Genomic DNA, 13,137 nt, shown 5'->3' with positions numbered 1-13,137 from the left:
AACAAAATTTATGAAGTATCAGGATCAGCACTAAAGTTTACGTTTCTCATCCGTCGTTAGCCAATCTTAGCAGCAATAATTGCGGGAAGTTTTGTATGAGTAGAAGTTACATTTTCCGTTTCCCTTGCAGCAGCCAATTTACGTAGTTCAGATGCCTCCTCTTGAAGAGCTGCCAAAGCTTGTGATGTATTCGTCAGCTCTTGAATGGTTTCAGACTGCAGAATAACCTGCGTTTCACAATGTAGAAAAACAAAAAGAGAGAGGTCCTTGAAATGTCTGTGGAACAAAGGAGAACAGAATCAATATGACGGTATTACATGAAGTTATCAAGAACCTAGCAAGCATTTCATAAAATGTAAAACTCAGTGCAGAAAGATACTCCCATATTGTTGTTAGAAGACAAAAATAGTGTTTTCAGAAGATAACTGTTTCATGAAATGGAGCAACGGAATAGGTAATGAAATCATGTCAGTTTCTAGAATTATCCAATAAAAACCAACGTTATAGTCAATTCAACAACGTGAATATGCCTGATAGCCAGAGTGTTTCTTATAATATAGAGCCTTAACAAACCTGTCTTTCATAATGTCTCTGAGCATCACGCCATTTCTCATGTTCCTTCTCCAGGTTATTCTTCAAAGTGGACATTTGGGTATTCATTGCTTCCATTTGGGAGCTGCAAGCAATCACATCATATCAATTTAAAGATGTATGTGTGCGTGTCCACGGGTGAAAAGATGCATAATAGAAGATTTACATTTTAACGACGCTTTCTTCTCTCAGACTTGCAATTTCGTTCTGAAGTTCTAACACCTTCTCCCTAAGAGAAACAATCTCTGCTTCCATCAATCTTTCTTTCTTCTCACCCTATAAATAAAAAGCCGTCAGGTTTTTCTTCTTTCTAAAACTACAGCATAATCTAGTTTTATGACACTGAACATAGCTGCATAGCCAATACCTCAAGCCTGAAGTTCTCATGGGCAGAATCCATCTGCTTTAGCGCAGTTTCATTCACCTGAGCTATACTCTTGTACTGCAAGAAGGTCCACAATGTCAGTTCCTGTGGCGATGAAATCAAAACTAACTAAGCCAATCCAGTCTGTACCTGAAGCATGTGGCTTCTGCTAGACTCTACCTCTCCTCTCAATTTTTCCATTTCTTCCTTTGCAGTCCGCAGTTCTTCGGACATCTAGAGTAAATAACCACCACAGCAAAGAAGGATTAACAGAAAATAAATTTGCAACACAAGAAAAGAATCTGAAGGACTTCACTGACCTCGTTTTCCGAAAGAGAGACAACTCCAGCATTGTTCATATCAAGAGCCTAACAGTGTGAAAATGAAATTTATTACAAAAGTACAAATTAGTGATTGCAAATTCCACCCAGGACTCTGCCGTTCGAAGTATTTCCACAATTCAATTATTAGAACAAGCTAAACATCTACCTTTAGGATCCTGAAAATCTTATATTCTTCTCCAAAACAGAAACTGTAGCCTGTTTTTACACATTTCCAGAATTAATCAATTGTAATAATCATATGCCAATATAAGCATGGATGAAGACAGCTGAAAATTCTAGAAATTGGTATGGGCCTATTCAGAAGTAGCAATACGAACTCGCACAAATCAACCACATACAAAAACTTGCTACTCAAAAGCAGCCACCAAAACAAAGAAAGAAAAAGCAATCTAAGGAAACGTCAACCAGGGAAAGCTAGAGTATGCAACCTAGGAGCTGGCCATAACAAACACTGCCGGATGTGCAGCACCTCAATGCAGTAGGGGATTGGTAAAATAGACTTGAAACAATACCTCAGCCACAGAAGCCCTGGACTCTGCTGCCGAGACAGCCTTCAAGGCATTAGCCAAATCACTACCCATATCTTTTACCTGCGTTGCAGCAATTTTAAAAGTTTGATTGCGGTCCGAAGTAATATTCCGCACATTGCTCCTTTCTTCTTGCAATTCTTTTTTAGCTTCAGCACATTCTCTCTGTAAAATCCCAAAGTAGTATTCCCCGCATTTACTTTTCTACATAATAGTCTAAGAAGGAAGTTAATGAATGTCCCAATGAAAGAATTATTAAATATGCTATCCACCTCAAGTTGCTCGACATGCAACTCTTCTTTCCTTCTCTGTGCAGCTCTTTCTTCCTGACAACAGAATTTGATGGTAAAGTTATATCATCCGTACAACCTTTCAGATAAGGATTTTGTACAATTAAAAAATTAAAGGTGGTTCCTTACCTCACGAGCTTTCTCTGTACTCTGTACAGAGTCCAAGGTAGCCTGCAGAAAATCATGTTAGCCAAAGGAAAAAAGAGTATGCAAGACTTAGAATTTGAACAATGTCATGTTTTCAACCTGAAGACGATAAACTCTCTGAGATAGAGCAGAAACTTCATCAGAAGCTCTTTTTTCAGCATTTGATAACACCTCTTTTTCTTGTTTTAGAACCGAGACCTATAGCACCCGATGACTATTAGTTTAGAAGCATAGATATCATTAGCTTGACGAGTGTGATTGATATACTACCTCCATAGATAATTTTCTAGAAATCTCTTCCGCAGAGTGAAGAGACTCGGAACTCTCACGTAGCTTCCGTTGGTGGTCGACGTTGAGTTGTGAGAACTCTATGTTTCTTGCCAAAACTCTGTCTATCTCTTCTCTCTGACATAATAGAATGAAAACTTTGAAGGAAGCAAAATCCACACAAGCTGTTGATAATATGAATTTGTGACAAAGTTCACCTTGCGTTCAGATTCTTTCATGATGCCCTCTAGTTTTTCCCTAGCAAAATTTGCCTCCATGTCCAATTTATCCCGTTCAGACCTTATAGCAATTGTCTCACTCCTAAAATCCAAAGGACAAAGATGAAAATAACCCAGTTGATATTAGTCTGATTTCAGCTAACAACTATAACAAGCTAAAAGAGAGCACAAAATCTACTGGAAAAAAAATGACAGAATCTATTTGCTTCAGTTTGAGTTTCATGGTTATATATGCTATATCTGTGCATACCATCCAGACTGCTTTCAAGTAGTTTCCTTAATATGTAAGATTACAGTTCACTTAACTTACACAGGATAACTACACTGGTATTGCAAACGCATACGCTCAAATCACTATTAACAACAATCCACCAGCAGGTGCAGGCACGTTTCTTGCTAAGCTTTTGAGAAACTACACTTTCCACAACTTTAATTTCCTAGGCTAGAATAATCGATCCAGAAAACATATGTTACATATTCAGCAATACCCTTATCGACCATACAAACTTTCTTGCACAGAAAATTAATAAATTTTCCAGCGAGTGAAACATATTAGCCAAGAGGACGATAAACATACCTAGCCTTCTCTAAATCTTCTTCGAGACATTGGACTCGTTCAAAAGCTTTCTCTTGCGCTCTTTTAGTTGCTTCCTGAAACAAGTAATCCAGTCAACTAGGTGAGTCCCAAACAACTACTTGATGCGCCAAAAGAGAGAAAAAGAAAGAAGAGGAAGGAAAGATTAGCAATGTGGCATACCTGTGAATCCTCAATCTGATGTAAAAATTTCTTCCTTCCTGGCACTACATCTAACAGAATACATCTTCGTCAAGCCAATTTAAAGCTAGTGTACCACTAAAAAACTATGTATTCTAATTAATGAGCAAATCATGCAACAGCCTGTGAAGCTTCTTTACTATTCAGGAAACAAGATGAGATTTTCAGAAAAGCAAAATCTGCTTGAAAAAGCCAGAGTTCACTCTATATTTGGGCCTACAGCCTTGATTTTCATTACTGAGAATTGAGATATATGAAAATAAGTTCAAAAATTGGTAGTTATTCAAAATCCAGATGCTTCCCAGACCTATTTTGTTTTTTGAAAGACAGAAAATTTTCCATAACGAGCCAACTTTTTTGTTCGAATTTGTGATTTCCACTGACTGTAATCAAGATTTCTAGACATTTGGCGTAAAATTTTGGAAAGTATTATAATGCAAAGATAAAATTGAAACCTCATATAATAAAATTGAGTCGACCGATGAAGTCGATGGTTGAGGGTATGCAAGAAAACATAGTCACTAAATTCATATTGGCGCATAGATTAGAGCTAGAACCTGGAGGCAAATCTGAAGAACGAGAATGAGATGAATGAAGTTTCTGCTCCCCTTCATATAATTGTTCATACATTGCAACCTGAAAAGGACAAAACGTACAGGATAAATCACTGAATTAAGATCCAACATCAATTCAGCAAGTGTTGCAATGGAGAAGAGATTTGAAGGATGCAAAGACTTACGAATGTATGCAGTGATTCAATCATTTTGTCCTGCTCTTCAGCTCTTTTTAGAATAATAGCTACCTTGGAAGAAGCTTCCTCAGTTTTTTTCTCAAACTGTTCCTGAGATTCCAAAAACTGTTTTAACATTTCACACTCTCCCAAAGCAAAAAGTATGCAGAAAAATTTCTCCATACCGTCAGCTCCATTTCGCTACTTTCAATCTGCTCTGAGAGGCTACGAACAAGATTCCTGAGCTTAGCATTCTGCTCAACTAGTCCATTTATGTCTTTGAACTTTAACTGAAATTCATCCCAATAAGAGGACACGCATTAGTCAGCCACAATATATTTTAAAAGTAAAATCTAACACAAAACATGACGTTGGGAAAACGAAACAAACTTACAAGATGCTCCGGGATGATTTGATCAGCTTCAGATTCCATATCCATCTCTGCATCAAGATGATGAGGGTCATCTTCTTCATCATCCCTGGCAGCTCCACAACGAAGTTGGACGTCACGACACTCCTTCAGTAGTATCGTAACCTAAATCGTGTATACACACACAAAGTATCAACTGATTAGGCAGCCAACTAGGCATATATCCGTGAGCTGAAGACTGAACTATTAACATTGCAAATCATGTTTTAGTCAAGAAACTGAAGACCAAAACAAACATGCAGATAAAGTCATAATATGGTGAACAGAGGAGAAAAGATTTTCAAATTACCTGCTTCTGTAGGTCAGATATATCTTTCTGAGATAAATTGTTTTCACGTTCCTGCCTCTTCAAGTCAGCCTATCAATCAAATAAATGTATAAGAACAACACAAATATGCATCTTATACAACCACTATGATGATACCAAGTACCTTTAGCTCCATGATGTACTTCTCCAAATTTGATCGTTCATATACAGAATCCTGCAGTCTTTTATCGAGTTGAGAATAACTTTCAACCATCCGAGCATATTCACCTGGAACGAAACCATATTGCACCAAATGTAGGTTTAAAGATGATGTTTCCGGCAAGATAAAATTAATTTTTCTGCACAGATGAAAGAAATCTTTGGGAGCACAGAATTGGGTTATACCTCTTTCCTCTTCGACGACTCCCACTTTCTGTTCAATTTCGGACAAAACCTACAAAGCAAGATTTTCAAGGCCGAAATTCCAGTTTAAAGATCAAATACAGACACATAGCTCTAACGAGAACCAGGAAAGCTTTGATGTTTCCATCAGGCATTCAACCATCAAGCCCAAGAATCTTACATAAGTTAGCAGGATAAGAAAAATGTTATGCTTAAGTGAATAGTGAACTACTGTTGGAGAAAATACTAGTTCAATATAGAAAAAAAATAAAAAATAGAGAAAACAAAAGTAGATAAGATTTAACATATAAACTCAGAAGGTCAAATTGTGCATTCATACCCGTTGTAGTATCGACTCAGCTTCCTGTCGACCTAATTGCTCATGCCTCAAGGCATCAACAGCCTCTTGATACTTCTCATAAACTTTGGCCAGCTACAAAACAAGAAAAAAGGATATATACACCACCAACAGAGTTGAGACGCTGATAAACTGGACTAATATACTAAGACTAAAACTCACGCTCCATCCATCACGTAAGAGTGAAGCTGCAAGTGCAGTTGCAGACACACCAGCAGGAACCTTAGGAATTACTGCTTGGTCTTCCTCTATCATGTTGTTGGTCCCAGAATCGTCAACCCGTCTGGACCAAAGGTATTTGAAAAGAAAATGTGAGAATTTTATCTGTTCCGGGCACACAAGGACAATCAAGATATTACAATATCTGAGTACGACTAGATTCTACTTCAACGGAACAAATATTCTTCCAAAATCACTTCACTGTAAACCCCTATAGAAACCTTAAACTGTGTTACTTCTAGCAACAGCTAGGAATTAACAAAACTTAGTGACTGCTGTTTCTTTTTCCAAGAGACCTACATTTTGGTATGAGATGATCAATGTAGGTTGCAACCAATAAAATCTGTACGTAAACTGGATCTCTTGAAGAAACCAAAATCACTTATCCCCACTTTTACTCATTATTTGCTCAATTTGATAAGCAAATGTAGCAAATCTGAGTGGCCATTATACAAAAAATTAAAAACAAAATGCATTATGTGGGGCTCATGTTCTCATAAAGCTGAGCCATACCTTGTGAAACTGCTGAGAGGTATCAGATTTAGCTCGTCTGTTTTCCTAGTTTTCTTGATTTCTGCTTCACACTTCTCAAGTTTCTGTTTAAGGTCTTCGTTCTCCTGTTGTTGCAGAAAACAAAAATTAACTATCTCACTAGAAGATATAATTGAAAATGCAAAAAAGAAAAGACCATGTAGATCCAAAAGGTAAACCATGCGCCGATAACAGTTCCCAAAATATCAAAGATAGAAATTCTCCAGAAAGAAAGGAAAAGATGAAATCTTGAGAGTACAGAAAATTTTAAAGCCGAATAAACATATAGATTTTAGGAAACAAGCAAAGAATATCAAAGTATTCATATCTAGTTATCAGGTTGAGTACCATGCTAGCAAAATTGGGTCTACACACAACATTCTCAGTATATGTTGCAAAAGGATACCGCCAACGAAGTTACCAGAGGCAAGCAACAGTAACCGATAGCGCAAAAGAAAAAATCAAGGGTCACACTACCTTCTGTAACAGCTGTTTCGTAGAATATTCTTTGTCAAGTCTATGTTGGTAACCATTCTCGACTTGGCTCAAGCGTGCCTGATTAGCCATAATTTTAAACATAAATAGGGGAACATGGTAAGGCAAAAGTTGGAATTGAGTCCTCTGATCTGTGAGGGAAAGCTTACCTCTAAGGCCTTAATAACACCACCAAGTTCGGCAGCTTTCATAGACCATTCCTCCGACCTTTCCTTGTGCAGCTCAACAAGCTTGTTCGCCTATATGACAGCTTGCGGGTTAGATTGGAAAGACAACACCTATGAAGGTCTATTTCTGAAACTATGAAATGCCACAATAATATTTATGAAACGCTAAAATATGAAAAGAGGTTCAATGGTGTCATTGGTATCTTTAAAAGATGAAATCATTAGTATTTTTAAGAACTCACGGTGAAGAGTTCAGCATTGTATTGCTCTTGACTGGTCGTTGCTGCAACTTTGCACGAGCTGAGGTCCTTTGGAAAAACGAAGGAAAACAAGTAAATCTCATAAGAGCTTTATATGGTAAGACATGAGGAGATAAGTGTTATACGCCATGCATACCTCCTGTAACAAGGAGGCTTTTGTTTCGAGCTCTCTCAGGCTTTCTTTGTGCCAAATCAAGGAACTAGAGCACTCATTAAATTTTGTCTCCACCTGATAGAGGAAAGAATGAGGACAATGAAGTAACAGAGGTGCCTTTTTAGTAAAAGAACACAGAGCGGAGCGTTAGAATAAACTAGAATATCGGGCTTACATCAACAAGATTTGCTGACATTTCAGCTTCGAGATCAGCGTGCCTTCTACGGAGTTCAGCGTAACTGTCGACTTTGGCTGTCAACTCCTCATCTAGCCATTTGGCATGCCTTTCCGAGAGTTCTTTCTCCTGATTCCATCAGAAACCATATGTCATAAACATTGTAAAAGGATTAAACTATATTATAAAACTAAGCACAGTATATACAAGAACTCAGAATGCAAAAGCAAGCCACTATCAAACATAAACGCAATCAAACATTAAAATCTAAAAATTCAAATCAATAGCGTGACCTGAGAAAAACGACGGCACATAGCTTGAGAACGTGCCAATTCTGCTCTGGCTTCAGCTATTAGGGCCCCCTTTTCCGAACAAGTGTCCGTCAGCTTAACCTGAGAAATTGAACAAGATATTAGGGTTACACGGTTGAAACAACTGAGTCACGCCGCACTATTACTAACAATCGGGAATGTCTCGCTCACAATCTTCTCAGAATAGGTTTTGATAGTCGATTTAATCTCGGAAATCTCGTTGTCTTTCTGCTGCAACAGCTCCGTCAACTGCACCTTGGACTTCCGCAGCTCCGATACATCCGTCCTCAGCCTCTCTGCCTCTCCGGCACTCTCGATCTAACCGGAAATTCCGTTAGTTCCAACCAAAAACACGCTAAAAATCACACACAAAAGCACTAGGACTTACCAATCGCAATTGAAGCTGGTGCGTCTCCGCCTGAGACTCAGCGAGTATAGAGAGTCGATTATCGAAATCGGACTGTAGTTGTGCGTTCTGAGATTCAAGCGAAGAAAATTCGTCATTGAGCGAGAGGTATCTCTGCTCGAGAAGCGAACACGTCTGCTCCGCCGTGATGGAAGCAGCGTCAGCCTTAGCACGAACACTATCCAACTCGGCGTACATCTTCCGTTTGTACTCGTCGGCTCTCTCCGGAACCACCGACGCGCCGTCGCTAGCTAGCCGCGCCAGCTCTTCGTCAGGCATAAACAAGGGCATTTTTTCGTGCGCTAATTTCAGAACTAATTTTGGATTTCTCTGGAGAAAAGTGCTTTGAAATGATGATTTTCCAAAGATTCCCGAGCACGCTAAGTACTACGGTAATCTCTCTTTTGATTTTTATTTTGTTTTATTTTATTTATTTTTTTTCCACTCTCTAAGGCTGCCTAAACGCTGTTTAACTGTTTTAGTAAGTTCTTTGGCGCTCTCTTCTTACTCAAATTCAGTGTTAAGCAAATTCTAATTAATACTTACTTTATTTTTTTTCCAGCTTTTTGTTGTATCAACTCGCACCAAACGCATAATTAAGCGTTTATTATCATACACTCGTTCTATCTATAATTAGCATATGATCAAACGGATAATAAATATGCCAGATTTACACGTGGCAGACCTTCATTGGATATAACCAATAGGATGAGACGCTACCGAGAGTAGCGTGTTTTTTCCAACTCTAATACCGGACCGGCACGTGCCAGCTAGGCGAAACAAAAATAAAATAAAAAGAATTATTTCAAAAATGTCAACAACCAATAGAAATCAAGACATTAACGATATCCGGAGATAAAGCAAATAAAATCTCATGCCCGTGTTAACTTACCAGTTACCACCATTCGTTTTCTCATTTACAAATAAAATATACTCGAAAACTTCACCATAGCCTAACTCACAACAACTAAAACCCCTTACTTGTAGCACACTCTAACAGCAATGGCCGCCTCGACAATGGCTAGGTCATCTCCTGCTTTTACCGGAAAGGCCGTGAAGCTATCTTCTGCAGCCTCAGAAGTCTTTGGAAGCGGGCGGCCGAGTTACCATGGGTAAAACAAGAACAAAAACAAAGAGGACTAGAGAGAATGGAGAGAGGTTGACCTAAAGAGAGTGAAGGACTCAACATGTCACATGATCTTGATGACATTGTCGATAATGACTATTTATACTGTATCTAGTTGCTTTCAAACAATTTAATACTTCTCTTTATTGCCTTTACATTTCTAGGGAAATTTTTATCTTTCTTGCCCATAATTTTTTCTTTTATCCAACCTATTTATTCGGGTTTACTAATTTAGATTTGAGGGGATTTTTTATTTTATTTTATAAAACATGATTTCAATTCCAGAATTTGTAATTGTTTATAAATAAAAACATATATATATATATATATATATATATATATATATCAAAAATAAATAAATAGAAGAGAAATAAACTAGAAACCAAGTAAGAAAAAGCCCAATAGGAGCCCAAAGAAACTTGGTGAAGGGACGAGTAAGTTTAAATTTGGTCAAGTAGAGGATTCCTGTTAAGTCCTCTGATAAAAGTAAAAATAAAAATAATTAACAGCACAGAAGAGTTAGAGTACGTGAAAGAATGGGTACAGAAACGAAAGAAGGTAAATAATAGGAGGGTGATAGTGAATACAAGATACAAAAAAAAAAAAAAAAAAAAAAAAAAAAAAAAAAAAAGGAAACTTGCGTGACAAAAAATAAAAAATGGCAATCATGTGAAACCGACGTTGTTATTTCAATCTTGACCGCTGAAAACAATTTGATCATATCGTGACCGTCAATTGCATGTGTTCGTCATCTATAAATAAAGCTGAATAATTAGGGCTGGGGTCGACGATATTCGTTTGTGCAAATTACACGATTTCTGATTTGAAGTGATGTTGTGTTCATTCTACAAGACGATATACAAAGTCGTGGATGATCCATCATTGGATCCAATTATCTCGTGGAGCAAGAGCAACAATAGCTTCATCGTTTGGAATCTGGAAGGGCTTCACCGAGAGGTTCTGCCGAAATCGATAGAATTTGGCAAACATTACTTGAAGTTCATGACCGAACTCAAGTTTTATGTGAGTTTTATATATGTATATATATGCAAAGATTATATCTCCGAGTTTGGAATCGTCTCTCATCTTGTTTTTGTTGTTGTTGACAGGGCTTTAGAAGAATTAAGGGGTCAGAGCAATGGGAATTTGGACATGAGTATTTTGTGAGAGGCCAACCTGAGCTTTTGGTGAAGATGATGTTCAAAACTGGGATGAAGAGGATTGAGGAACTTGCAGCCAAACGCCGAGCAAAGAAAAAGAAAGCCAAAGCTGCAGCCAAAGCTAAAGCTGATGAAGCGGAAGTAGAGGATCGCTTGCAACACTTGAGAATCTGATCAAAAAATCTCTTCCTTTTTATGACTGAAATAAGCTCTTGTATTGTTTCTATCAATAACAATTTAGTCTGTCAATAAAATTGATGGTTTTTTTTCTTTCTTTTCTTTCAATCTGTAGTTTTCCTTCCTTCCTCTTACCTCTTCCGATTGATTGACATGGGCTGTAATCCTACTCGATGATAACCTCGTAGAGGCCGATATAGAAACTGTTAAGTATGCTTGACATTATGTTTTTGCTGGTGTTCCTAGCAATGCTATTTGTGCCTAATGGATGCTGTCCTGTTCTTAGAGATGGTCCACGTTCCGAAAGAGAAAACCATAAGGTTACTATCTGTCATTCTGGGGGCAGGTAATGATGGTGTGCTACTACTTTTGCATATTCCAGACCTTTATCATGTCTTGTGGATTGGTGTTTGCTCATATTCCTCCTAATGAATGGAGCTTTGCTATATATTTGGTAGAAAGTTTCTTGTGCTATATATAATGCAATTGGTGAAACTGTCATCATATCCCTTAACCTGCGTTTCTTCCACTGATCACCTGTGCTCGCAGGAACTTGAGGATTCTTTGGAATAGGACATAGTTAAGAGTTTTATGATTGATTGACAAAAAAAAAAAAAAAAAAAAGAGTTTTATGATTTTGTCCACGCATCCGTGTTTCTTAACATATCTCAATGTATGTTTGAGATAGAAAGGCCAATCACATGTGAGTCCTTAAAAAAGCTGTCTCTATGCTTGGATGAGCCCAAAAGGAATGACGAATCTGCCTTCATCATGAAACGATTAATACTATCATATGTTTTCTCTACAAAATGTTAAATACAACATCATAAGATTTTTCACTATCTATACTAAAGAAATTAAAACAAATCATTTAATTAACAAACTTTAAAGTATCAAATATCAAATATATCTGGGCGTAGCCCGGATTCGCCCTAGTTTATTAAAAAAAATAAGGAAAACTTCCACTTACACAACTCTGTTTTTTTTTTTGGTCCTAAACAAGGAGCTTTGTGGGACTTTTCTTTAGTCACATCTTCATCAACAAAATTCCACATCTTTATCCAATAAAAGAAATAATTTATATGTAAATACATAATTAAATTTTGTTTATTGAAGAAGTAATGTTCAATTTTCCTATGGATATAATAGACTACTAATTTTTAAGAAAATAATTGCTGAGTTTTTTGAAATCATTCATCTATATATACATTTTTGGATGACTTTTAGCAAATAAATCCTGGAGTTGGAATGTATTTACAAAGAATACCATTGGTTGGGTGGGTTTTTTTAAAAAAACGAGTGACCCGGTTTCAATTTCGGATATTTCCGAAATTTCCTCTTACAACATTAAATCAAAATTGACATTAATTAGTTTGTAAATCTCGATTATTAGTTGTGAATCCCAACTGAACTCCCTCAAAAATATTCCTAATAGCGAACGTGATCTTGAAAATATTGGGCATAGAAACTAATAAGTACACTAACATTCTTTCTTAGTAGCATATTCCTTATCTAAATACTAAATCTTTTATTTTAATTCTAATCAAAATACATGTAATCTAAATTCAATCAAGATTTTCTCCATTTGCTAGCTATAGAGATCGAGAAAATAAAGGATATAATAAATAATTACTACACTAACACTCCTTATTAGTAGCATATTCCTTATCTAAATAGTAAATCATTTGTATTACTTAATGTAGTTGATATTTCGGAGATTTTATGCTTGCTTACCAATTTTCTCTAGATTCGCAATCACACCTAACCTTGACATCAAGTATCTCTATATATAGCCTGTCAATGAATGTAGAAAAGTCATCAAAGTATACGCAATTTGCGTTTACCAATCCACAAATCATCAGATCTCTATAAAGGATGACAAGAGCCGTCGATGACTTGAAGCTCTCCAGCGGGTAAACATGGCAACAGAGCAGCTTCCAAAGCCGTTACGCAAGCCATAATGTCCTCTATTTCATCAGTCTGATTGATCGACGACATCTCCGGTGCTGCAATACCTGGCGGACGGTTAGGCGGGAGGCGGCGACGGTTAAGGGTCAAAATATGGCGGCGGCTTTTGCTGACGATCTCGATCTCTCTTTCTCTCTGCTTATTTACTTGATCGTCACCACAATTTTTCAATTATATGGTGTAATCTCATAATCGAAAACTCTAGGAGAAGAAAATGTTAAGATATGGGAGATTGAAGATGATTTTGTCTCTGTTTATTTTTTTCCTAAGAAGAATG

The 13,137-nt window shown here is 37.1% G+C and overlaps 3 protein-coding genes across 5 annotated transcripts in view; 2 read left to right on the top strand and 1 right to left on the bottom strand.

Moving 5' to 3' along the window:
* Positions 1 to 1,155: 1,155 nt before the first annotated feature.
* LOC110230693 (nuclear-pore anchor-like) lies at positions 1,156 to 8,803 on the bottom strand. 3 transcript variants are annotated; one of them, XM_021034235.1, is made up of 29 exons: positions 8,412 to 8,803; positions 8,195 to 8,341; positions 8,006 to 8,104; positions 7,713 to 7,841; positions 7,520 to 7,612; positions 7,366 to 7,431; positions 7,106 to 7,195; positions 6,939 to 7,016; positions 6,444 to 6,547; positions 5,874 to 5,994; positions 5,694 to 5,786; positions 5,357 to 5,405; positions 5,136 to 5,239; positions 4,994 to 5,062; positions 4,669 to 4,809; positions 4,460 to 4,564; positions 4,284 to 4,385; positions 4,102 to 4,180; positions 3,527 to 3,576; positions 3,347 to 3,420; positions 2,749 to 2,851; positions 2,534 to 2,668; positions 2,363 to 2,461; positions 2,246 to 2,287; positions 2,099 to 2,152; positions 1,812 to 2,030; positions 1,448 to 1,494; positions 1,276 to 1,325; positions 1,156 to 1,189 (listed from the first exon to the last, which is right to left on the bottom strand). In XM_021034235.1, coding segments are annotated over exons 1-28 (2,802 nt in total). In that variant the 5' UTR covers positions 8,721 to 8,803; the 3' UTR covers positions 1,156 to 1,189; positions 1,276 to 1,324. The 3 variants fall into 3 exon arrangements, with proteins under 3 accessions (XP_020889894.1, XP_020889895.1, XP_020889896.1); XM_021034236.1 differs by having other exon boundaries at positions 1,812 to 1,991; positions 8,412 to 8,802; XM_021034237.1 differs by lacking the exons at positions 1,156 to 1,189; positions 1,276 to 1,325; positions 1,448 to 1,494 and having other exon boundaries at positions 1,969 to 2,042.
* Positions 8,804 to 10,329: 1,526 nt separating this feature from the next.
* LOC110230695 (heat stress transcription factor A-4a-like) lies at positions 10,330 to 11,121 on the top strand. Its single transcript, XM_021034240.1, has 2 exons — positions 10,330 to 10,578; positions 10,665 to 11,121. The coding sequence occupies exons 1-2, from the start codon at positions 10,387 to 10,389 to the stop codon at positions 10,887 to 10,889; spliced, it is 417 nt and encodes a 138-aa protein (XP_020889899.1). The 5' UTR covers positions 10,330 to 10,386; the 3' UTR covers positions 10,890 to 11,121.
* Positions 11,122 to 11,156: 35 nt separating this feature from the next.
* Positions 11,157 to 13,137, top strand: part of LOC9323839 — a 5,506-nt gene continuing 3,525 nt past the window's right edge. Inside the window, exon 1 of the mRNA XM_021010106.1 lies at positions 11,157 to 11,238. Coding sequence (XP_020865765.1) covers positions 11,157 to 11,238 — 82 coding nt within the window. The remainder of the gene's footprint in view (positions 11,239 to 13,137) is intronic.

This window comes from Arabidopsis lyrata, assembly GCF_000004255.2.
Source record: "Arabidopsis lyrata subsp. lyrata unplaced genomic scaffold ARALYscaffold_2, whole genome shotgun sequence".
In the NCBI taxonomy this organism is placed as follows: Eukaryota; Viridiplantae; Streptophyta; class Magnoliopsida; order Brassicales; family Brassicaceae; genus Arabidopsis; species Arabidopsis lyrata.
The sequence above is the reverse complement of the archived record's forward strand: the minus strand, read 5'-3'. Positions and strand labels throughout refer to the sequence as shown.

Excerpts from the sequence above, each read along its gene's own strand:
- LOC110230693 (XM_021034235.1), bottom strand. The coding sequence starts at position 8,720 with ATGCCCTTGTTTATGCCTGACGAAGAGCTGGCGCGGCTAGCTAGCGAC. Across the intron at positions 7,613-7,712 it reads TGTCAGCAAATCTTGTTGAT|GTGGAGACAAAATTTAATGA; the intron begins GTAAGCCCGATA and ends TTCCTCTATCAG. Across the intron at positions 5,240-5,356 it reads AGTCGTCGAAGAGGAAAGAG|GTGAATATGCTCGGATGGTT; the intron begins GTATAACCCAAT and ends GTTTCGTTCCAG.
- LOC110230695 (XM_021034240.1), top strand. The coding sequence starts at position 10,387 with ATGTTGTGTTCATTCTACAAGACGATATACAAAGTCGTGGATGATCCA. Across the intron at positions 10,579-10,664 it reads TGACCGAACTCAAGTTTTAT|GGCTTTAGAAGAATTAAGGG; the intron begins GTGAGTTTTATA and ends TGTTGTTGACAG.